This window comes from Scyliorhinus canicula, chromosome 18 (genome assembly GCF_902713615.1).
Source record: "Scyliorhinus canicula chromosome 18, sScyCan1.1, whole genome shotgun sequence".
In the NCBI taxonomy this organism is placed as follows: Eukaryota; Metazoa; Chordata; class Chondrichthyes; order Carcharhiniformes; family Scyliorhinidae; genus Scyliorhinus; species Scyliorhinus canicula.
The window spans coordinates 96,505,491-96,531,758 of record NC_052163.1 but is presented as its reverse complement, the minus strand read 5'-3'; the positions used below and the strand labels follow the sequence as shown (position 1 = coordinate 96,531,758).

The following is a 26,268-nucleotide window of genomic DNA, read 5'->3' as shown; positions in this document are numbered from 1 at the left end:
TTGAAAAGTATTTTTTAAAGCAAAACAATGTTTATTCTATGAACTCAAGTTAACCTTTTTAAAACATATAGTGAACATCCTAGTAACCGTTAATTCAAATACAACCCCCAAAGAATACAACACTAAGTAATTCTTTAAGCTTTCCTTTTAACATCCATAAGACTTAAAACACGTTTTAACAAAAGCACATCAGGTTAAAGTCACTATTGTTCTTAGTTTTAAATCACCAGGATCGATTTACAGCCGTTAGGTTACAGGGAGAGACTCTAATACACTTTCTGGTTGTGACTGCAGCTATCCAGCTCTGAAAACGAAACTAAAACACATCCTGCAGCAAACAGCCTAAAATGAAAGTAAAAAGCTGACAGACAGCCCAGCTCCACCCACTCTCTGACATCACTGCAGTAATAAGCACCCATTTCTTAAACGTACTCTCACTACAGATACATACACACCCATTTATAAACACCCATTACTTAAAGATACTCACATGAAACCTCTCTTTCCCCCCCCCCCCCCCCCCCCCCAAGAAAAAAAAGCAAGTTGGTTTCATTTTTCACCTTTTCACGATCCTTTACAAAATGCACACAGTAAATATACTTTTTTTGTTTAAAAAAAAATAACACATGCAAACAGATATAATAATATAGTCCATTTTGGTTCTTCTTCCTCCAACTAAAATCCTTTTCGATTGACAGTCTCTTTGAACAAGAAGGTCTCTGCACGATCCGTGCATTTCTCTTTAAAGTCAGATACTTTAGTTCAATCTGATCACAGAGTCCCTTGGAATTCTCCAACACAGGAGCATTGGTTATCACAGCTTTCAGGCAGTCAAATGCCTGTTGAAAGTCCGCTGTCCACTGATATTTGCGACATTTCTTCAGCAAGTCTATCAGTGGAGCAACCACGTGACAAAATTTTTTCACAAATGTTCGATCAAATCCACTCATAACAAGAAATCGCATTATTTTCCCTTCGTCTTGAGGGTATTGAAAACTCCTTTGTGACCATTTGACCCTGTCTGATTGTATGGCCAAGGAAAGTGACGTGGGCTTTTCTAAATTCACCTTTGGCTAGGTTTACCACCAAACCTGCCTCCTGAAGTCGATCGAATAACTCCATCAGATGTTTTGAATGTTCTTTGCATGTGTGGCTGAAAATTACCAGATCGTCAATGTATACCGCACAATTGGGTAATCCTGAAACAACTTTGGTAGTTAACCGTTGAAATGTGGCCGGGGTATTTTTCATGCCAAATGGCATAACTTTGAATTGGTACATACCATCTGGAGTCACAAAAGCTGAAATCTTCTTCGCCCTTTTGGATAAAGATACCTGCCAGTTGCCTTTAAGTAAATCCAGTTTAGAAATAAAAGCTGATTGTCCCACTTTCTCAATGCAATCCTCCAAACGTGGGCTAGGATAAGAGTCCGTTCTTGTAACTGCATGAACCTTTCTATAGTCCACACACAACCGTTGGGTACTGTCTGGTTTTGGTACCATCACTATGGGTAAGCTCCATTGGCTGCAACCCACTTCAATTGTGCCATTTTTAAGCATACTCTCAATCTCTTTGTTAACCTGTGCCAATTTTAACGGGTTATGTCTGTATGGGTGTTGTTTGATTGGAACAGCATTTCCCACATCTACATCATGTACAGCCATTTCTGTACTTCCCAATGTATCTCCACAAATATGCCCATGTGATATCAATAATTCTTTCCGGTCAGTCTGTTTTTCCTCTGGAAGGTAACTCAACAATTTATACCAATTTTTAAGAACATCCTCGTTTTCCACTTTAATTTGAGGTATTCACAGTCATCTGGATTTGGTTTGTCACTTTGAGTTAGAATCATTAAAACCTCCTTTTTCTCTCCTTCCCTTTCAAAGTACCTTTTAAGCATATTCACATGACACACTCAGTGAGTCTTCTTTCTATCCGCTGTTTTTACCACATAATTCATCTCGCCTAATTTCCTTTCAATCTGATAAGGTCAACAAAACCTAGCTTTGAAAGGTTCACCGACCACTGGTAATAATACTAAAACTTTATCTCCACAGGCAAAAATACGAACTTTGGATTTCTTGTCCACTACCCGTTTCATCATATTTTGTGCAACTTTTCAAGGTTGTCTAGCCAATTCACCTGCTCTATTTAATTGTTCCCTAAAATTTGACATGTAATCCAATAATGTAATTTCCGATTTCTCACTCACCAATTTTTCCTTAATCAATTTGTGGTCCTCTTAACTCATGACCAAAAATTAGTTCAAAAGGACTGAATTTGGTTGATTCATTAGGTGTGTCCCTAATTGCAAACTGTACGAATGGAATTCCTTTATCCCAATCCTCTGGATAATCTTGACAATAAGCCCTGAACATTGTCTTTAATGTCTGATGCCACCTTTCTAATGCTCTCTGCGATTCTGGATGGTACGCAGTTGATTTAAATTGTTTTATTCCGAAGCTGTCCATAATTTCTTTGAATAACCTTGAGGTAAAATTTAATCCTTGATCGGATTGTATTTCTGTGGGTAGTCCATACCTAGTAAATAATTTAAGTTACTCCTCCACAATCTTTTTAGTTGTAACATTACGAACTGGAATGGCCTCTGGAAACCTAGTAGACACATCCATTATAGTCAAAAGATATTGATTCCCACTTTTTGTTTCAGGAAGCGGTCCTACACAATCAATTAGGACCCTTGTAAAAGGTTCCTCAAATGCTGGAATGGGTAATAAGGGCGCTGGTTTTATCACTGCTTGAGGTTTCCCCATCACTTGACATGTGTGACATGATTGACAAAATCTAACTACATCTTTATGTAGTCCAGGCCAATAAAAATGTTTCTGGATTTTAACTTGAGTTTTCCTTATTCCCAAATGGCCTCGCACTGGTACCTCATGTGCAACTCGCAACTCCACCTTTCTATACCCTACCGGCAATACTACTTGATGAACTTCTCCCCACTTTTCATCCGCCTGCATATGTAAAGGTCTCCATTTTCTCATCAAGACATTACTGTTACGGTAATAACACTTTGGTATACACTCCGATTCCTCTACTGTGTATGCTTTCTGATACATCCGTTTTATTTCTATATCTTGTTGTTGTAACTCTGCCAATTTTCCTTAACTAAAAATATCCGCCTCATCCTCCACCTGTTCTTGTTCTTTTTCAACCATCTGATCAAAGATCGTTTCTGATAATTGCACTTCAACTTCATCTTTGATTTCTCCTCCTGTCTTAACCTGTGACTTTGCTTGTTACTACACAATCTGGAAAACTCCCAGGATATTCGTCCTTTAACACTTAAGTTGTCGGGTTTTCCACTGGCTTATCAACCACAGTAGGCATCACTCCCACCTATGATCCACCAAAGGTGGATTGGCCATGCTAAATTGCCCGTGGTGTAAGGTTAATGGGGGGATTGTTGGGTTACGGGTATACGGGTTACGTGGGTTTAAGTAGGGTGATCATTGCTCGGCACAACATCGAGGGCTGAAGGGCCTGTTCTGTGCTGTACTGTTCTATGTTCTATATATCATTACCCAAGATAAACTGTATTCCTGGACAAGATAGTTTCTCCATTACTCCTACTACCACTTCACCATTCTTCACTGGACTTTCCAACCTTGCCTTATATAATTGAACACTACTCTCACCCTGAATTCCACATATTACCACCTTTTCTGGCAATATTCTTCCCAGACTACATAACTCCTCATCTCTGACCATTAAAGATTGACTAGCTCCCGTATCTCTTAAAATTGTGATTTCTTTACCTGTTCCTCCTGATACACATGAGTAAACTTTACCCACACAAGCAAATTCTTTAACGATATCTGGCACCTTCTTATCAATCACCTCTTGATCAGGCTGGACAATCTTTTGCCCCTCCTTCGATTCACTTGGGCTTTCCTTTACCACTTTAACAAACTGCACTGTCTTATCCTGTTTTACCACATCAGCCTTCCCAGTGCTTTTCTTCAACCACCAACACTGTGATTTTACATGGCCTAGTTTATTACAGTGAAAACATTTGCAACTTTTCATGTCTCTTCCACCCTCCTGGATTTCTTTTTTAATCTGAGGTACACTCTCATTATCTCCAATCAGATAACCTTTACTTTTACCACTTGAGTATTTCTCATGTCCCCAGTTTCTCTCCCTCACAGGCTGAAACTGATTTTGGAAACCAAGCTTTGATTTATGAACTAAATCATAATCATCTGCCATTTCTGCTGCCAGTCTCACAGTTTTAACCCTCTGCTCTTCCACTTGAATTCTCACTACATCAGGAATTGAATTTTTAAACTCCTCCAAAAGTATAATTTCTTTGAGAGCTTCATACGTTTGGTCTATTTTCAAAGCCCTTATCCACCTATCAAAATTACTCTGAGCCTTTCAAACTCCATGTATGTTTGACCAGATTCTTTCCTTAAATTTCTAAACCTTTGTCTGTAGGCTCCAGGCACTAGTTCATATGTACCTAAGATGGATTTTTTCACCTCCTCATCCAACCCAGATACCTCCTCCAGTAGGGATGCAAACACTTCACTAGCCCTACCTACCAGCTTTGTTTGAATCAGTAATACCCATATGTCCTGTGGCCATTTCATTTGTTTAGCTCCCTTCTCAAACCTTGGCAATGCTTGGACATATTTAAATAGATTCCCACCAAGCCTTTGACTATGACGCTCTTTCTCACTATCCTCATCACTATCATCGAACTGTATGTTTCCCTTTACACCTGCCAGTTTTAACTGACTGTCATGTTTCATGGCCATTTTCTGACATTCAATCTCTCTCTATCTTTTTCCCTGATCTGTATTTCCCTTTCTGTTTCTTTTTGTTCTGCTAGGGCTATTCTTTCTGTTTTCCTTTCTTCTCTCTCTTTTTCCTCTCTCTTTCACATTCAAGCTGCTTTAATTCTTTCTCGTGTTCCATTTGTTTAATTTGTAACTGAATTTTTGCCATTTCCAATGAGTCAAACTATCTCAGGCAACTTTAAATGCTTAGCCACCGCCGTAATTACCTAATCTTTTCGCATTTTGTCAGGTAATGTTAACTGCAATGTTTTTGCCAAATCAACAGTCTGCTTTTAGTTTCTGTCTGTAAGGTACTGCATGTGACTGTCTCCACCCCCAAAAACATCAGAGCCTCTGAAAGAGCCATTGTTCACAACACACTCCCCACTAATCTAGAATACCACCCCTGATAAGCAACCACAATATGCTCACCACTCGCTGTCTTTAAGTTCGCTAAGCCAATCCAATAGACAGACTTTTATCCCGGACGAGCCCCCAATTTGTTATTGGCCACGGTTTAGAGAACCCCAAGTGTATTATGGAGTTCACCTGACCCACAACTTTTAATAGATTGTGGTAAGGGGAGTTTTGTGAGGGCCACAAAGAATCCAGCACGAGTCTTCAGGATACAAGGAAATAACATTTATTTACAATAACATATAAATACAACAGCAGCAACTTCCCTTGCAGCTCACTCCTCTCTCTCGCTGCTGGTTCCAAACTGGCCAGCTCTATTTATGCAGGGAGCCTGCTAATGATTTCTCTCTCTCCCCCCCCTCCTCATTGGGGAAGCTCATACTCCCACAGAATTGTGGGATTGTCATTAGTCCCAGCCAATGGTAAGCAGGCAGGTTATAACATCCCCCCCCCCCCCCCCCCCCCCCCCCCCCAAAGTCCAAGGAATCCACCGAAGACCCTAGCGAAGGAGGGTGCCGGACTCGTTTTGCCGTAGGCCGGACTCCATTTGCATGAGGCGCTGGATCGGGCGGCATGTAACGAGATGGAGACCGGCGCTTCCGTGATGAATGACGCAACGGTTGTCCATCCACGGCCCGTGGGCCCGAGGATTCCCCCTCTGAGGTGTCTTGTGTCTCCATCTCAGAGTCAGAGTCTGCTGCCTCCGTCATCTTGGCGTCTCTATCTCCACGCGGTTCTGTCACGACCTGCGCAGGCTTTGAGTGAGGCACCAGAGGAAGAATGTGAGGAATACTTTCCATTGTGTCTGGTCTCTGTGGCTGTAGAAATGAGCTCCTTGGGCCGGGAATCTTTGGAAGTGATAGTCTTCTGGACCGAACATGGTCTACATGTTTGCGCTGGAGATGACCCTGGGCTTGCACCTTGTAAGAGATAGGGCCCGTTTGGCGAAAGATTATGCCAGGGACCCACTGGGCACCACCAGCAAAATTCCGAATGAACACTGGGTCACCGGGCGTAAACTGCCGAATCGGCCGATGCCGAGAAAAAACATGTCCCTGCCGTTCTTGTGTGCGGCGTACTTTTGCGCCAATGTCCGGGCAAACCATGCTAAGGTGGGTGCGAAGTCTCCGGCCCATTGGGAGTTCTGCGGGAGCTACCCCAGTCACCCTATGGGGGGTGGTCCTATATGAAAACAAAAAACGAGCCAGTCTCGTGTCCATCGACCCGGAAGACTGCTTCTTGAGGCCTCGTTTGAATGTCTGCACTGCGCGCTCCGCCAACCCATTTGAAGCCGGGTGGTAAGGGGCAGTGCGGATGTGGCGTATGCCGTTCATCTTCATGAACCTCGCAAACTCCTCACTTGTGAACGGAGTGCAGTTGTCCGTGACCAGCACCTCGGGGAGGCCATGCGTACTGAAAAACAAACGCATCTTCTCGATTGTTGCGCAGGACGTTGTGCCTCCCATCTTATGCATCTTTAGCCATTTAGACTGAGCGTCGATTAATAGCAGGAACATGGATCCTTGAAAAGGGCCGGCGAAATCCGCATGCAATGCGCCCAAGGCCGCACTGGCCATTCCCAGTGATGTAGGGGCATGGCCGGCGGAAGCTTCTGATGCTCCTGGCAAATGGAGCAGTTTTGGGCCACCTTCTCAATGTCTGTGTCGAGGCCTGGCCACCAGACATAACTCTGGGCCAACATTTTCATTTTGGTCACACCTGGCTATCCATTGTGCTTTGCACGCGTGGGTTCGAATCTCATCCTTGTCGCCAGTTTTGTGAGGGCCACGAAGAATCCAGCACGAGTCTTCAGGATACAAAGAAATAACATTTATTTACAATAACATATTTATACAACAGCAGCAACTTCCCTTGCAGCTCACTCCTCTCTCTCTCTGCTGGTTTCAAACTGGCCAGCTCTATTTATGCAGGGAGTCTGCTAATGATTTCTCCGCCGCCCTCATTGGGAAAGCTCATACTCCCACAGGATTGTGGGATTGTCATTAGTCCCCAGCCAATGGTAAGCCGGCAGGTTATAACAGGGAGCAAACGGCCCACTCTACAGGTGTGGTACAACAGAAATGGAAAAGTATTTTTTAAAGCAAAACAATGTTTATTCTATGAACTCAAGTTAACCGTTTTGAAACATATAGTGAACATCCTAGTAACCATTAATTCAAATACAACCCCCAAGGAATACAACACTAAGTAATCCTTTAAGCTTTCTTTTTAACATCCATAAGACTTAAAACACCTTTTAACAGAAGCACATCAGGTTAAAGTCACTACTGTTATTAGTTTTAAATCGCCAGGATTGATTCACAGTCTTTCGGTTACAGAGAGAGACTCTAATACACCTTCTGGCTGTGACTGCAGCTATCCAGCTCTGAAAACGAAACTAAAACACACCCTGCAGCAAGCAGCCTAAAACAAAAGTAAAAAGCTGACCGACAGCCCAGCAGTAATAAACACCCATTTCTTAAAGGTACTCTCACATGACACTATTGAGTCAAAAAATGCAGTAATTTCATCTACCCAAGATAAGTTGCTGTGCTCTTTGTATTATGAAGGCTGCTACATAAAATAGCACAGAATTTGACCCACCATCAAAGACAGAGTTTGTGCTCCACATGAGGCACCACCTACTCTATTTACTTAAGACCATTTGGCATATTATTCTATTATTTTTCCCCTCATGTATTCCTGAGGCTTGCTCTGAATGCATTGTCATTCATGTCAAAACCACTTCCAATGTAGCAAGTTTCAAATTCTCGGTGCTGAGTAAATTTTCTTCAAAATTCCTCATTGAATTTATATTACTATCTTGTACTTAAGGGCCCTAAGTTTTCATTCTTTTGCGAGTGGAAACATCTCTACATCAACTGCATCAAAAAGAGTACTAACTTGTTCAGACTCTCCGTTCTTGATAGTTATATCTTATAAGTTCTAGTATTATATTTTGTGCATTGTCCAGTGCTTGTATATCCTTTTATAAGACCTGAACTCTGTACATAAATATTGTCCAACCATGGTTCTATACAAGTTTAACATTAAACTCGCTGCCGTTTTAATTCTCTTTTCCTCTAAATTAATCCAGTATCTTGTTTGCACATCGTGTAGCTTTGTTTAGATCATAGAATTTACAGTGCAGAAGGAGGCCATTCGGCCCATCGAGTCTGCACCGGCTCCTGGAAAGAGCACCCTACCCAAGGTCAACACCTCCACCCTATCCCCATAACCCAGTAACCCCACCCAACACTAAGGGCAATTTTGGACACTAAGGGCAATTTATCGTCCAATCCACCTAACTTGCACATCCTTGGACTGTGGGAGGAAACCAGAGCACCTGGAGGAAACCCACGCACACACGGGGAGGATGTGCAGACTCCACACAGACAGTGACCCAAGCCGGAATCGAACCTGGGACCCTGGAGCTGTGAAGCGATTGTGCTATCCACAATGCTACCGTGCTACCTGCATTAATACTTTTTAAAATACATTTTATTCCGAACAGTCAGTTACGAACAAAAAAATTGCACCTGAAAATACACAAATTGCACTGTGTGTAAAGTTTTCACCCTTGAATCCTCCCGGCTACAAACAGGTCTTCAAACAAGGACAGAAACGGCCTCCACCACATGTAAATCCCCTCTTCCGACTCCCTAAGGGTGAACTTGATTTTCTCCAAGCTCAAAAATTTGGACAAATCCCCCAACCATGCCACAACCCCGGTGATGCTGCTGACCTCCAACTCAATCAAATCCATCGCCGGGCAATCAGAAGGTGAAGCCACAGCATCAGCTCCCTTCCCCTCCATCAGTTCTGACAAGTCAAATACCCCAAAATTGCCACCACAGGGCACAGCGCCATCTTGACCCCCAGCATCCCAACAGTCTTTAACACCGTCTCCCTGAAATCCTCCAGCTTTGCATACCCCAAAACATATGAGCATGGTTTGCCGGCCTCCTCCCATAGCTCTTCACTCCCACAACTCTTCACTCCCGGAAAGACCCACTCATCTGAAAAGTAGAGTATTACATCACTCCATACCCCCCAGCCCAGCTCGTTCCCCAGCTCCTTCTCCCACTTCTGCTTTTTCCCTTCCAATAGCGTCTTCTCCCCCGCTCATCCGAAACCAACTACTTTTCTGACAGTTTATATCTGCGCAAACGAGGATAACTCCTTCGTACAAAGTCCCACACCTGCAAATACCTAAACTCTTATCTTCGGCAACTCACTTCTCCCACAGTTCCTCCAGCCCTACAAACCTACCCTCAGAGAACAGGTCCCTTGCTCGCTCTATCCCTTGCTCGCTCTACCCCTTCCCCACCATCTCCCGTACATCGCATCCATCTCCCCTGGTATACATCTATAGTTCCTACAAATAGGAGCCAGTACAGACATATGCACAAACTTAAAGTGCCTCCTCAACTGGTTCCAAATTTTGATCGAAGACACCACCACCGGACTGCTCATTTTCCTCCCTGGAGAAACTGGAGCGGAGCTGTTGCCAAGGCCCTCAAACTCATACCCTGCATGAGGGCTCTTCCACCTGCACCCACTCCGACCCCCCACCCCCACCATTGCACCTTCTCGGCATCTGCCATCCAATAGCAATGCAACAGGTTTGGAAGTGCCAGGTCTCTGACTCTGGGACCGGTTGGCACGGTCCACCTCTGAGGCATATCGAAAATCTTCTCCACCAACTTCCTGAACAACCTCGAGAGGTAGCCCATGGCACTCGTTCCCTCTGGCAAACCTATGATTCACAGGTTCTGCCACCTGGACCGATTCTCATGGCTATCCGCCCTCACACGCAGCACCTTGCAGATCTCCCCAGCATTGCCATCTCCGCCTCCAATGAAACGATCCGGTCACTGGTCTAGAACATAGAACATACAGTGCAGAAGGAGGCCATTCGGCCCATCGAGTCTGCACCGACCCACTTAAACCGTCACTTCCACACTATCCCTGTAACTCAATAACCCCATCTAACCTTTTTTGGTCACTAAGGGCAATTTATCATGGCCAATCCACCAAATCCACGTCTTTGGACTGTGGGAGGAAACCGGAGCACCCGGAGGAAACCCACGCAGACACGGGGAGAACGTGCAGACTCTGCACAGACAGTGACCCAGCAGGGAATCTAACCTGGGGCCCTGGAGCTGTGAAGCCACAGTGCTAATCACTTGTGCTAACGTGTTGCCCTAATCACTTGCGCTACCGTGCTGCCCTTTAACACCGCCCTATCTAACACCCCCATTTTCACCTCTTGGATCGTCACCTTATGCCTCCAACCGCTTCTCCACACGATCCAAAGTCCAGCAAAGAGAGCTACTGCCCCCTCAATCGCACTAGACCAGTCTCCCTGCATCTCCTTTTATTGTTAACTAATTCCCCCTTAATGAAATCCATCAACTGCTCCACAGGCAGTGTGGCAGATGACAATGATCCTTCCCCCTCTGCCATTTTTCCCAATGGTGCTGCGCCACAAGCATCCTCCAACTCTTGAGCTAGGGCTTTCACCGACTTTACCTGTGTCTGATATCCTGCCGACATTCCTCTCTAGGGGAGAAACCACCACCCTCCTCTCCCTTCATACTTTATCCACCAAGTTCACCCATTAAATGGGCAGAAAAGGGTCAAAATCAACACTTCCAAGCAGGAGCCACTCTGTGTGCAACCAATCAGACCAGGGCCGCCACTGGAAGTCTTGCATTACAACTTTAATGATTTGTGCATCTGTACCTCTAGATCCATTTGTGTTCACTGCCTCACATTTGTCTATATTGAAATTAATTTACACACCTCTTCATGTTGTGTTGTATTTTGTCATAGTCTCATTAACTGTCCCCCCCAATTTGGTGTTATCCAGAAATGTTGATATTGTGCTCCTGATTCCATAGTCCATATTTGATTCCATAGTCCATATCATTTATGTTAATGATGCAACAATAATGGTCTCGGCACCAATCCCTGTGGAACACTACACCTTCCACCAGTCTGAGTATCTTCCTTTAATCCCTGCCCTTTTCTGCTTTTTAGCCAGTCATCCATCCATTTTTCTATTTCTCCACTCATTCCACATAGTCCAGTCATGAGTATGCCATCAAAGACAATTTGAGCGTTTTTTTTATGTCACACCAGTATTTTAAATTAAACATGTATTTCACCTTTTTTAAATAGGTGTTCTGTTTGGTCAAGGACCTGGCGTATCTGGTGTATCCAGCACCAAAGGAAATTGTAGCAAAAATAACAGTTCCCAAGGCACACCTGGTCTGTCTGTACCTCGTACACCTACCTCCTCATCATCACATACTTCGAACAACTCTTCACCGTGAGACTGCAGCTGTAACAATGCCAACTTCTTGAGCACAGTGCATCACCGCCAAACACTTTAAAAGGAGTTCTCAGGCTTTTAACTCTCAAGGAAAATAACTTTTTTGATAACACGAGGTTGCAATAGAATGGCCAAAACTGTGGTCCAACAGTTGAGCATAATCCAACTCTGCTTATAAACTTTCTTGGGTTACGGAATGAGATCAAGGAGCAGCTATGTACGACTAATACCTCAAATATCTACTCAATCTTTAATCAAGATTTATCATTGGTTACATTTTTCTTTTTGGCCAAATTCAGCGTTTAAAGAATATATATGTATTTCCATGATGTGCTATTTTAATTGAGATTTATAAGTGAATATTGATATTTTTTGAAGGAAAAGAAAATTTCAACTACATCTACGATATTCTTATTACTTTTGGTATGTTCAGTTACTGCCGAACAAGAAAGGGATAAGCTATTTCAATGTTTATCCATTTATATAGATCATTCTTGTACATGTAGCAATACACAGACTTTTACAGCTGTTCAACATATTTATTATATACAATACTTTTTAATATATTTTACTTAACTTCACATCACAGGACTCTAATACAGTGGAGCAATCTTGAGGTCATTTTTTTCTGGCAAATGTAATTAAGATCTTAAAGGAGCATTCCATTCTCATCAAATTCTGGACCATTGTAAATAGCAATTGGGGGGGGGGGGAAATGGTAAATTTTAACAGTGCTGCTCTGGTGGTGTCTTTCGTTCTGATGGTATATGTTTGCACAAATCTCCAATGTGCTTTCATATCTCTCAAATCATTTTGAGTATTTAGCAGTGCTGAAACTGCAAATTGCTTCATGTTATGTGCTAAGAGCTGGAGCATCAATCATTACCTTTCCTTGAAATGACATAGAACTGATCTAACATTTTTGACTTGTCATCCTCCAGAAATATTAGTGTGTCAGTTTTAAAAATAGCATTTTGATGAAGGCAGGATGGAATTCTGCCAGCTAATCTCCCTAAAGTTTTGCTATGACAATGAAGGGGAAAATCCATTCAGATTTACTGTGCCACGAAATATATATGTGGTTTTATTTTGTAAATGCAATGTTGTAGAGTAGACTATTTTTTAAAAATGCTAAGGACATCTAACATATAAGGTATTGTTAGTTATTAAATCACTATTGATTGCAAAACATACCTCAGCTAAAGCATTAGCAGAGCAATAAACAATATTAGAAGCTTATACAAACTTATAGTCACAAAAGCTTTGTGCAGACATTGATTTTATCAGTTGGATCTTGAGTGTTCATGATTGGTATTGGATTTGCTGGTCATTGATCTTTAGTGAGCTCCACTGCATTTACTGTAGTATTTAATGTGGTATTTGAAGTAAAACATTTTATACAGAAATCAACTTTGTGTTCATACTGTGAAAATACACCATTTTTAGAGTGTAAACCAGTGCATCATCATTGAAGCAGATATTGTATGGAAAAACGATTCTGCCTGAAGTTGTATAAAAATGTATATCTAGAACAATAGATATATATCTACATCTATCCTAGGATTCTGAGGCTATTTTTGCAATGAGTGAAAACCTGCCTTAATCGAGTGTTATATATTCTTTGTGAGGATGCAGTTAACAAATTCAGTATTTTATTTGTAGATTTTCAACCAAATGCTTTCATCCACTCCGTCAAAGCAATTGTTTGTTGAACAGCAAATTTTCCTTTTTCATTTATTTACACTTACACTACGGGTTATTCCTATCAGTGGCCAAATGTGATGTACTGCCTTCATCTTTAGTGTGCTAAAGATAGCATGGCAAAATGCTGAAATTAATTTTGGGTCATCACATTGAAATTAATGAAAAGCAAATATTGCTAGAGGCAGTATTTTACTTCTGATAAGTGTGATTGGGTTTTACTGGCTCTACTCAATGGCTTGGGAGCGAAGGGGTCTGGAATTATTGAAATCCGGGATCAGCTTGTTGAAGGAACTATTCCCATTAAAATAATTAGTTGCAACATGCTGCAATGCTGATAGCATGCTCTATTAAAATGTGCTTTCTTTATTTGTATGGTTTACTACAGGTAGTATTAGAGGTAGTATTCCACTATATTGTCCTATCTCTGATTATTAGGTGTCAAATATAATTTACTTTTCTAAAGTGTGATACAAGTGAGCTTTTTTGCCGTAATTGGTGATGGTTATATTGTGAAAAGACTTTAAATCAATTGGGTTTAAATCAATTTTTAAGATTGGTGAAAAAGAACCCACAATGGCTTTACAATAAGACATGAGGTTGCTGTGTAATATAGAAATACCTGGACAAATCATATCACCTGAGGCATTTTTAAGCTACAAGTATAACTAATCTTACGCATGGAATGTGCTTTTTATTTTTTTCCCCTGCTGCCTAATTTCTCCCCTCTCTGCCAATTTTTCTCCTCCTCTTCTGAAGGTCTTATCTCTTGTTGGATATGATTTGGTAGGTAACCAATACATGGTCGGTATTGGCAGGCTATTTGACTGTAATGAGCATCATAGCGATACCTGACCCAATCCAGTTGGCGCATATGGGCCTCCAGCTTCCATACGTTGCTGGCTACTGATCAGTGGTTGACCCTAACCAAGAGCACTGAAGCCATTTGTAATTGAGCAGATTTTGACAGAACTTCCTTGGATTTTTACTTTAGAATTTTTTGTCTGCTAAACTGGGATCTGCTAAGAAAGAATGAGCATTTATATAACACATTTCACATCCTAAGGTTGTCCAGAGCACTTCATTGTCAATTTGTTTTTATGTAGTTACGGTTCAATAGTCAATGGGACAGCTAATTTATACATAATAAGATTTTACGAACAGAAAAAAAATGTATTCATTCATGGGATGTGGACATCACTGACGAGGCCAGCATATATTGCCCAGCCCTAATTACACTGGGTGATGAATGGTGGAAAGCTACCACCTTGATGACAACTGAGTGGCTTGCCAGGCTGTTTAGGAGACCAGTTAAGAGTCAAACTCACAGTGGGTTTGGAGTCACATACAGGCCAGACTGATTTAGGAGAGCAGCTTTCCTTCCCTAAAGGACATTATTGAACCAGATAGGATTTTACAACAATCCAGTAGTTTTATAGTCATTATTAATTTAATCAGCATTTTTCCCTTGATTTATTTAATTAACAAAATTTAAATTCCACTTTCTGGATCATTAGTCCTGGCTTCTGGATTATTACACCATCATATAACCACTATACTACCGTACCCTTATGATGAATGATCAGTTTTTCTTTTCAGTGGTGTTGGGTAAAGGAAGAATGTTGACTGGGACACTGGGGGATCTCTGCTGTTGTAATAATGTAACCTTTTTAAAAAATCCTCTTTTGAACAAGTGCCAGGGCCTTTGTTGTTTATTGGCATGTTATTAAACAACCTCCAACAATTCAGCACCTCTTCAGGACTACACAGAAATGTCAGTTAAATCACTTGCTCAAGTCCTAAAATGGGGTTTGAACCAGATCCTTCTAATTATTCAAATATTCAGTATTTCAGTCAAGACTTGCTTGTTTCTAGGTACTAGTTTCGCAGCTGGATAATGTCAGGTGTTTATGAAAGAAGGCAATATTGATCACTGGGCACAGTGGTGACGCTTAAATTAGTGTTAAGGTAGTTTTCTCATTTTCATTTGTCATATGTTTCCAACATTTTGCATACCCACTTAAAGCAGGTTATATAATATGCAATAAAAGTGTTAGATTATTTTATTTCCTGTAATATTTTCTCCACGTTTACATAATTAAACTAATAATGCAGTTAAATATATTGATAATACTGTTGATTCTGAGATGTAAAGATATGTATCTTCATAAATTCTGTCTTTTTACTCTGGCACTAAATTTAGTTGCAGATAACTACCTCATCCTTCTATAATTATCAGATTCTATTTGGGAGTAAAAAGAATTCACTGAATGCATTATCAACTTGCCAGGAAGGTGAGTCTGGGCAATTGTTTTGCCCCAATGGAGCTGCTTTTGGGTTTATTGGAGGGGGGAGGGGGGGAAGTGAATGATGAGGGAAGGGGGAGGGGCAAATAAAGTATTGCAATGAGGCCAGGATCTGCCTGCCCTTGGGATCTTGACCTTTTTACATTGCAACAAGATAGCAGTAGGAAATAATCTATTAAATATGCAATTTCCTGTCTCTCATAATAAAGCTTTGCTACTCTCAGCTTTTATTGCTGTGATAAAATGATAATTTATGTTCAGAGATAATAGTGCAGGGAGGTTATATTGGCTTTTAAAAAAAATCGATGTGTTGTTGTAGTTGACCTGGTGACCTAAGCCTTTTGGGGATGCGATGGATACTCGGTTGTTGCTGGCAAATGTAGTTCTTGCTTTTGTATGGCGACAAGCTGTGCCAGATTGATTCCTTTTTTGTAATCTATTTCTTCTATAGCACTCAGAAATAGTGATAAATTAGTCAACTGAATTGTATCTCAATCTTTGCCTGGTTGATATTTGTAGCGAGCTGCACTTTTGACATTTTAGACCTGATTCTGCTGTTGGGTTTAATTAATTACATAGAATTACAAAGAATAAACAGCACAAATTGCATCTCTGTCTTTGGTTGGTTTGTGTAGTGAGATACAATTTCAGACATGGTTCTGCTTTTGGGTTTAATAGGTTTAAATTGATTTAGTTCTACCATTTCAGGAAACAGAACTTGATTCAATGTCTATCTGCTTACTGGTTGGTGGCCAAATTTCAATGTTTGCCCCAATCTTTTTCAATAAGACAACCTTTCTGATATCTTTGGGCTAAGTTTAGTTCTTTCAATGCTTGAATTTTAAAAAATCTTCAAGTACATATCTTGAAGGTTTGTTGTGGTTCCTGTGTGCTAGTGACAATGTAAATGTAATAGAAAAAATTCTGATTGCTATGAAGTTTCTGATGTTTGATTTTGATAGAAATAGTTGTTAGAGGGAACTGTGCTTATGTTTATAATGTTAACAGTGATTAGAAAAATCTTTCCTTTGCTATCAGAAACTCGCTGCTTGTATACTGTGTTACTTATGACTTTAGAGTGAAAGAGAAATAAGGGACTCCGTGCCTTACACAAAATATACCTCCACCTTTTCTGCAAGAATATTACCATTTAAGTATTGAGATACCAATAAACATCAGTGGGCTTAAGATTTTGGATTTGATGTTGTTATGAATTATAGGTTCAAAAATAGCCTTTAAATATGGTTACAGTTAACAGCTGTCAATCTCAAGCCCAAAACCAATAGCTGCTACTTTGTCAAGAGCTTTAAACATCGCAGTGGTTTAAATAGTGAGCTGTATTGTGAAAACTGTGTTCAAGTAATGCAAAGGAAGTAACAAATGTGCAAGTGGGTAAATTGAGCTCAGTGATAATGGAAATACATATACAGCCAAAAAAATGAAGCATTCATTTTTGAATAATAAACCTAAAATGAGATGGTAGATTTCAAATTGGCCCTTTTTAGTGGAAAATATGGTAACTACAAAAGGTTACAACCATTTTAATAACAACATATTATAAGCACTTTCACCTGTACCCTTCTTTTTTTTTTATGTTTTCCTTTGTTCAAATGTGTACTGCACTGCATGTTCACAGGACAGAATTTATATTGTTTTCTAACATTCAAGAATATAACATGGTGTTAGAACTATGTTACTGAGATTCCATGATGCAATGTGAATCATGTATTGTGGTATCAGACCATAAGCATCAGAAGTGCAAAGGTGATATGTGGGGCATTACAATTTGACCTTGCTGTCGCTGGACTGGGGATGGGAGAAAATCAGAAAATGTTACTGCTGAAATGGGCAAGAGGGAGTGAAATGATTTTTAAGAAACTATTGGCATATATAATCTCGAGTAAACCAAAGGAAATTGTTATTACTGTACCACTTGCATTACTCTACAGTATAGACCTAGTAACCAACATAAACCTTAGAAATTACAAATCCTTTTAGACTTTAGAAATGGAACCATTTCCCGTAAGAAAATCCTATCAGCTTCTAGAGCTACCTAGTTAAAAATATATGATATTCAAATCTGAACTTCAGATAACTTGGTCAGTTTAGTGGAGTAATGTAAATGGTATTACCAGGGAAGTTCAGACCAGAAAGATTTCAGTAGCTAGTATCTTAGAATTTTTGAACTATTGTTAGAAATGCCCTTTGAGGAATTAATCTAGTAGTTAAGGGAACCCCTAATTATTGCACTAGGCCATAAAGACCAGTAGGTCCATTTTTGTTTTTAAGTTGCCTGATCTCAGTTGGCACAGAATGGGAGTCTTATATGAGTGTAAGAAGGGAGAGAAAAAATTGACACATTTCTGCTTCTGATTGATTTCCTTTGGAAAGTGCATGTTGTTTTACATTAGTTAAAGAAAGGATTGTGGTATCAGAGAGTTGGCATGCCTGTGAAACCATTGAGGGTGGGAGGAAGGAAGCTCTTTTTTAGCTACTGCATTTTTTTCATATATTATGCATTTTTATGTGTAACTTATCGCTTTTGACTTGAGGAACATTAACCTCTACCGTGCAGTTTTTAAACCGTGAGTCACAAGTGACTCCTATTCAGAATACACCCAAGCATAACATTGCTTATGTAAAGAGTTGTCAGATGGAACAAGCTTTGAACATTTCAGTAAAGGTTAGCACAGGGCTAAATCGCTGGCTTTGAAAGCAGACCAAGGCAGGCCAACAGCACGGTTCAATTCCCGTACCAGCCTCCCCGAACAGGCGTCGGAATGTGGCGACTAGCGGCTTTTCACAGTAACTTCATTTGAAGCCTACTTGTGACAATAAGTGATTTTCATTTCATTTCATAAAGTAGTGCATGTTGCAGATGACCATTAGAACATAGAACAGTGCAGCACTGCATTCCACATTAGGCAGACATTTTCAGAATAAATTGCTCAAAAGTTTAAAATTATACTTTCAACTGATTGATTCCAGGCTTCTCCAAACACACTTTTGGTTTACTCTAGGAGTCCACAGGCATTTTGGCATTGGAGGAATCATCATTTAATTGCTTGCACAACACACATTTTGACTGGATGAACTTTCTTTTGTTGCAAGTCCTTTTCTGCTTTCAAAATATGTACCACGTATTTGTTAATTATTTATAAACCAGAAAATTAAATTCCTTTCGCAATTAATAAACTTAACTTAATAAACTTTGGGGCTGGTTTTGCACAGTGGGCTAAACAGCTGGCTTGTAATGCAGAACAAAACCAGCAGCGCGGGTTCAATTCCTGTACCGGCCTCCCCGAACAGGCGCCGGAATGTGGCAACTAGGGGCTTTTCGCAGTAACTTCATTGAAGCCTACGTGTGATAATAAGCGATTATTATTATTATTAACTTGGACAAAGCTACCAGTCCCGTAAATTCTCAAATGCCATAGTGCAAGTAATTTACATTAAAAAATGTGCTCAGGGTTTAGGTGTTTCATTGTCTTGTATATGGTTTTCCAAGACAATTGTCTGTGCACATTTGTGCACCAGTAGTTAATAAACTCTACTCCCAAACGTTGGTAACAGGAACAGCTTATTTATTTATGTATTTTTATTTAAGTGACCTTAAAGCCCAGTGCATTGGAATCCTGAATCTTGCACAGTGTTGACTTAAGTGGTAATGAAACGTTAATTGTTAACACAGAAAGTGATGGCAATTAATGTATCAGTTCTGTTTACCATTAGCACATTATATTCTACACACATAAGCTGTTTTAAAATAGACGCATTTTTTTAAAGCAGTTTTGTAATCCACAATTATGTGAATGGAAATATGAATATCAGCCATACAAATTTAAATTTGCTATTGATTTTTTTCCATTTTAAACTTTGCACAGTAATGGGGGGATTAAAAGTTTTTTTTAACTTGCAGATCATTGCAATCGTAAAGGGGATGATCTTGGCCTAGGTATCTATTTTGGCTTTCAAAGGAGCGTTTGACTGGGACAACTTAAACATGAATTTGCACTTCCAGTCTTTTACAAGCATTTGATAGTGAAATAATGTTCTGACCGTATCATTTGTTTCTCTAAAATTGGTCATCTGTAATCAGCCAATCTCCTACGGATCAAAAGATGCAAATTAGTAGTCAATTTGTTTATATAAGTAAATTCAGTACCTACACTCTGTAGGCAGATTGATTTATAATCCTGTAATGCATGACTACTGTACTGGCGTGAAGCAGATACCAATAAAATATGTTGCCATTTAGGCTATTTGTAGCTTAAATTACACTGGCAGTACATGGAGAATTAATTGCAAAATGTGTTCGGACCGCTTAAAAGTCCAAATCACTGGGGCAGGCAGCGTAACTTTTCTTCTTGCTTTATTTATGATGCTTTATTGAATGTTGTTACAAACCTCTGAATATATATGAATCCTAATCTGTTTTTGTATGAAATGTATTTTTAATATTGAGTTACAGGTACTGTTTAACATACCTCACTGATAAAGTGATCAATATGGTCTTGCCAAGCAGTTGCAGTTATTTTCCTTTGTATACTTTTCTTTTATGTGAAAGGTTATAACATCTTTGCTTAAAAATTCTTCAGATTTAGCTACTGGGATGCAAAGATGATTCCCAGGACTTAAGATATTGTCAACGAATTGTAGAAAACTGTTGGGGGCTTTAGTGGAGGTCTTAAATGGACAGCAGGGGTTTCAGTTGGCATTAGAAAGTACCTAAAGACAGGAATTAATTGTAGAAGATATAGTTCCAAGTACATTCACTGCATTAGACTTTTGATTTCAAATCAATCTAGAGTAAAATTAGTATAGTAAACTAATTTGCAGTGATTAAGTGTCCATTCTTATAAGTGGGCTTAAACACTTGTTTAAATACCAAGTTTTAACTTTTTTTTTTAGAAATGCTTTTCATTTTAAACCCTTTGGCATTAACTGCTGCCCATTAATAAGAATTAGAAAGATGAGAAAAACTGCAAGTGCTATGAATCTGAAATCAAACCACGAAATACAAAGGTTACCAACAACAGGCTAATATGTTCAGTATATACTGTCCATCAGAATGAAGTCTGAGAAAGGGTCTAAAGTTGAAACGTGTGTGTTGTGTATAATATGTTGACTTGAGTCCATATATAGTTACTGTATTCAACCCCAAACAACAAATTAGTAAACAAAAAAGCCTATCTGTCCATAAATCCATAAAGGTTACCTTTGGCCAATCTCCAGAGTTGGTCACTATAGGCTTTTTGTGGATTTGGTAAATCTGCTCTGGTAGAACTGCCATCAAACTATGCTTGAAATATTTACCTGTACTGTATTAAGCAGTTTTACATCTTTCAACTATAGTGTAATTGAATCATGAGTGAATTATTTTAATTGCTATCAAAATATAAACCCAGTTACTTTAATGGCTTCTTGCACTCTGAAGGAATGTCATTACTCCAATTTTAATGGTTTCTTAGAAGTTTTCATTATTTTAATCATTAGATTCAAGTATTCAAATTATAGCTTTTGATTTCCATAATTTCTCCATTTGTAGAATTTTACCATCTGTTATGAGTTTCTTTAAGGATAACGATTGCTGTATACCAAAGACGTAAATAAACACACACTTTAAAGAAAGCAAAAGCACTATGGACCTTACTGCTTTGAAATTGTCAACTTGTACTTGATGTGTACAGGCTAAAAATTATGCTGTGCTGGTAGAATTAGAATGAGTAATGACTAATAAATATGTACTTTTGTCTGAATGTGCTGTTTACAATCTAGTACTGTCTATTAGAGACTAGATTGTGATTCTCAGGGGTTTTGAAAACATTAAACTGCTGTATATCTTCCAGTGATTGTAGAAATCAAATATTTACTCTATGAATACCTATCTTACCTCGTGCCCTTTTTCCTGTTTTTGTTTCATGTTTTTGCCCTATTTGTGGGAGTTTTATTTGAGTAGAATATGAGAAATGCCTGTAGTTAAAATAGATGGCCTTGAAACTGATATAGAAGAATTGGAGTAAATATTAACGGATAATGTGTTCCAAATGTGCAAGCTCCAATTAAAGGTCATCAACTGGGAACACTGTTGCTCTTTCCACAGATGCTGTCACACTTGATGGATAATTCCAGAATTTTCTACTTTTTAATAAGAAAAGGGTCTGTTCCATCTTCTAAATTAGGGAATGATAAAGAATAAGAGTGCAGTAATAAAGGGGTCATTACTGTAGATCTTTTATTTCCTGTGATGAAGAAAGAAATCAAAAACAAGCTCCCACAAATAAAGCTTTAAGGTTTTCTCTGTTCTGCGATAGTTTCTTTGGCTTTTACTTTAAATGTTGACAAATACTGAATATTATGTATCTGTTTTAAAATGTCACTTATTCTAACGGGTTAGAACAGGAAAATATGTCTCAACTCAGGAAAACCACTTCAACTTATGCAAATCTTCAATTACAAAAATGTGATTTATCCCTTGCCTTCACCGCCTTTTTTGCGTTCACTTTTCTCAATTGTACCCGTGTTATGTGACTGATCACTAGTGGTTTACATTTTATAACAACAACCTGTATTTAACCTTCTGTACGTTTAAAAGGATAAAAATGAGAACGTAAGATTTGACAATATTGATAATAAACTAAAAGTTCTGACTTTTCCTGATTTCATCTTCAGTCTATTTGTGTAAATGTGTCCTGGTGTAGTATAATGAAGTGTAGTCAGAAATATCTGAAGTAGCTGGCCTTCATATTAAATTGTTAATGGTAACTAAATGAGTCCTAGACCAATGTATCCACTTGAATTTTACCAGAACTCTTTTTTTTTCTTATGAAAGTGAATTCATTGAAGACCTTGGAATGCACAGTGAATAGTGGTAGAGGCAGGATCAATTGATGCATTATTTTGATACCTGTTTAGGCTATTTTTGACCATCATTGAGATATTTCACTACTGCTTTTCTCTTGTGAAAACTCCTGATTAAACATGGACAAAAATACTAACAGATATTCACCAACACCTAAAAATGAGATGTTTTCCCCCTTTTTCCCTTTTACAAGTCTGGTTATAGAATCATAGAATGGTTACAGCACATGAGGCCATTCAGTTCATCATGTCTGTGCTGGCCCTCTGAAGGAACAATTTATCTAGTGCCACTTTTCTCCGAAGCCCTGTAATTTCTCCTTTTCAGATTATGATCCCATTCACTTCAGAAAGCTTCAATTGATCTTGCCTCTACCACTATTCACTGTGCATTCCAACCACTCACCACATGAACATTCTTTTCCTCCAGTCACAAAGCATTTTTTAACATTTACCTTAAATTTATGCCATCTGTTTCTCAAGTCTTCCATAAATAGGAACAATTTCTATCTATCTGACCATACTTCTCATGGTTTTGTATACCTCTATAAAATCACCTCTCAACCTTCTCTTCAAGTAAAGAATCTCGACTTTTCCATTCTTTCTATACAACTGGTGGAATATTTCCTGCACCCTTTAATAGCTTCACATCCTTCCTGACGTGCGGTGCCCAGAAGTGGATGTATTACTCCAATTTAGGCAAAATTAATGTTTTAATGTTAACTTCCTTGCTTTAGTACTGTACACCCTTATTGATAAAGCAGAGGTTTTATGGCCCATGCTCTCAACTTGTCCTAGCACCAATGATTTATGCCAATGTACACCCAGGTCCCTTTGCTCCTGCATCCCATTTAGAATTGTAACCTTTATATTGTCTTTCTACATTATTTCTACAAAAATGAATCACTTCTCACTGCTTTGCATCAGATTTTAATTTGCCACTTGTCTGTCTTTTCCACAAACTGTCCATGTCCTTTTGAAGATCTATGCCATCCTTCTCATGGTTGACAATACTTGCAAGTTTAATATCATCCTCAAATTTTTAAATTGTGCGATGTATGCTAAGGCCTAGGTCATTATTATCTATCAGGAAGAGCAACCATCCTAACACCGGCCCCGAGGGAACTCCGTTATAAACCCTCCCTCAGTCCAAAAAATAGCCACGACTCTTGGTCACTCAACCAATTTTGCATCCATGTTGCCACTGCCCCATTTATTCATTTTAATTTTGAAAATGTTTTTATTGACGTTTTTCATTTTATACACCGTACAATAAACAAAGGCATGTGGATCGGATACAGTTTACAAGTGATCTCCATTACAATCGGCCCTCCCACCCACCTTTTTTTAATTTTAAGATACTTTAATGGATCACATATTTTACACAAGGTGATTGACATCTTTTTTTTATCGAAAATATTTTATTGAAGCATTTGTAATTTTCACAGTTTAACACACAAACATTTCTTTTCTTTTTAATAAACATTTTATTGAGGTATTTTTGGTATTACAACAACAACAAAATAAACAATGTACGTGAATCTATAAACACAGTGCAAAAGCTGTCTCCCTCCCTTACAGGTGCCACCTTTATTAACCCCCTACTCTAAGCTAAACTAGCCCCCCCCCCCCCCCCCCTCCCCTCTGCTGACGATTAATTTTCCGCCAAGAAGTCGACAAGTGGTTGCCACCTCCGGGCGAACCCTAACATTAACCCTCTCATGGCGAACTTGATTTTCTCCAAACAGAGAAAGCTAGCCATGTCCGATAGCCAGATCTCTGACTTCGGGAGCTTTGAGCCCTCCAAGCTAATAGTATCCGTCTCCGGGCAACTAGGGAAGCAAAGGCCAGAATGTCTGCCTCTTTCTCCTCCTGGATTCCCGGATCTTCCGACACCCCGAAAATTGCCACCTCTAGACTCGGCGACACCCTTGTTTTTAACACCGTGGACATGACATCTGCAAACCCCGACCAAAATTCCCTAAGCTTCGGACATATCCAGAATATGTGGACATGGTTCGCTGGTCCTCCTGCACACTTTGCATACCTGTCTTCCACCCCAAAAAATCTGCTCACCCGGGCCGCTGACATGTGAGCCCGATGAACGACCTTGAATTGTATCAGGCTGAGCCTGGCACATGTTGTGGATGCGTTGACTCTACTCAAAGTATCTGCCCATAGACATTCCTCTATCTCTCCTCCCAGCTCCTCCTCCCACTTGCGCTTCAGCTCCTCGGTCTGCATCTCCTCTGACCCCATAACTTCCTTGTAAATGTCAGAAACGCTCCCCTCTCCAACCCACCCTCTGGAAACTACCCTGTCCTGAATCCCCCTTGGTAGTAGGAGGGGGAAGGTTGACACCTGTCTACGTAGGAAGTCCCGCACCTGCAGGTACCTGAATTAGTTTCCTCTCGCCAACCCAAGCTTCTCCTCCAGTGCCCTCGTACTCGAAAAGCTCCCCTCTATAAACATATCCCCCATCCTCTCAATTCCTGCTCTCCGCCATATCCGGAACCCCCCATCCATATTTCCCAGGGCAAACCTGTGATTATTACAGATTGGGAACCAGAACGATGCTCCATCTGCTCCCACATGTCTCCTTCATTGCCCCCAGACTCTCAGGGCCGCCACCACACGAGGCTGGTGGAGTACCGTGCTGGTGGAAACGACAGTGGCGCAGTTACCAACGCCCCCAAACTGGTGCTCTTGCATGAAGTCACCTCCATGCGCTCCCATGCCGACCCTCCCCCACCATCCACTTCCTAATCATGGCTATATTCGCCGCCCAGTAATAGTTACTAAAATTTGGCAGCGCCAGCCTGTCCTCTCCCTGACTCCACTCGAGCACTACCCTTCCTTACTCGCGGGGTCTTGCCCGCCAAAACAAAACCAGTGATCACTTTGTTGACCCAAGGGCAACACGGTAGCATTGTGGATAGCACAATTGCTTCACAGCTCCAGGGTTCCAGGTTCTATTCCCGGCTTGGGTCACTGTCTGTGCGGAGTCTGCACATCCCCGTGTGTGTGTGGGTTTCCTCCGGGTGCTCCGGTTTCCTCCCACAGTCCAAAGATGTGCAGGTTAGGCGGATTGGCCATGATAAATTTCCCTTAGTGTTGGGTGGGGTACTGGGTTATGGGGATAGGGTGGAGGTGTTGACTTCGGGTAGGGTGCTCTTTCCAAGAGCCGGTGCGGACTCGATGGGCCGAATGGCCTCCTTCTGCACTGTAAATTCTATGATAATCTATGACCTGTTTGAAAAAGGACCGCTGAATAAAAATGGTAAGACACTGAAATACAAACAGGAATCTCGGGAGGATCGTCATCTTCACTGTCTGCACCCTCCCAGCTAGTGACAACGGAAGCGCGTCCCATCTCTGAAAATCGTCCTCCGTTTGGTCTACTAGTCAGGCCAGATTTCATTTATGCAGCCAGTCCCATTCCACTTGAATGCCTAGATACCTAAAGCTTCCCCCTACTAATCTAAATGGCAGCTCCCCCAATCGCCTCTCCTGTCCCCTCATCTGGACCACAAACATCTCACTTTTCCCCATATTTCGCTTATACCATGAAAACTGGCCAAATTCCCCGAGAATCCTCATGCTTTCTTCCATCCACTCTATTGGGTCCGATACATACAGAAGCAGGTTGTCTGCATAAAGTGAGACTCTGTGCTCCAACCACCCGGACCAGCCCCTTGAGGCTCTCAGAGCAATTGCCATCGGCTCTATAGCTAGCGCGAACAACAGTAGGGAGAGGGGGCATCCCTGTCTCGTCCCCCGGTGCAGTCTAAAGTAGTCCGATGTTGTCCTATTTGTCCGTACGCTTGCCACAGG

The 26,268-nt window shown here is 40.4% G+C and overlaps 1 protein-coding gene across 1 annotated transcript in view; it reads left to right on the top strand.

Moving 5' to 3' along the window:
• The window catches only part of arid3a (AT rich interactive domain 3A (BRIGHT-like)), a 112,801-nt gene extending 97,787 nt beyond the window's left edge, over positions 1-15,014 (top strand). The window contains 1 exon segment of the mRNA XM_038777261.1: positions 11,416-15,014. Coding sequence (XP_038633189.1) covers positions 11,416-11,570 — 155 coding nt within the window. The 3' untranslated portion in view covers positions 11,571-15,014.
• The last annotated feature ends 11,254 nt before the right edge of the window (positions 15,015-26,268 follow it).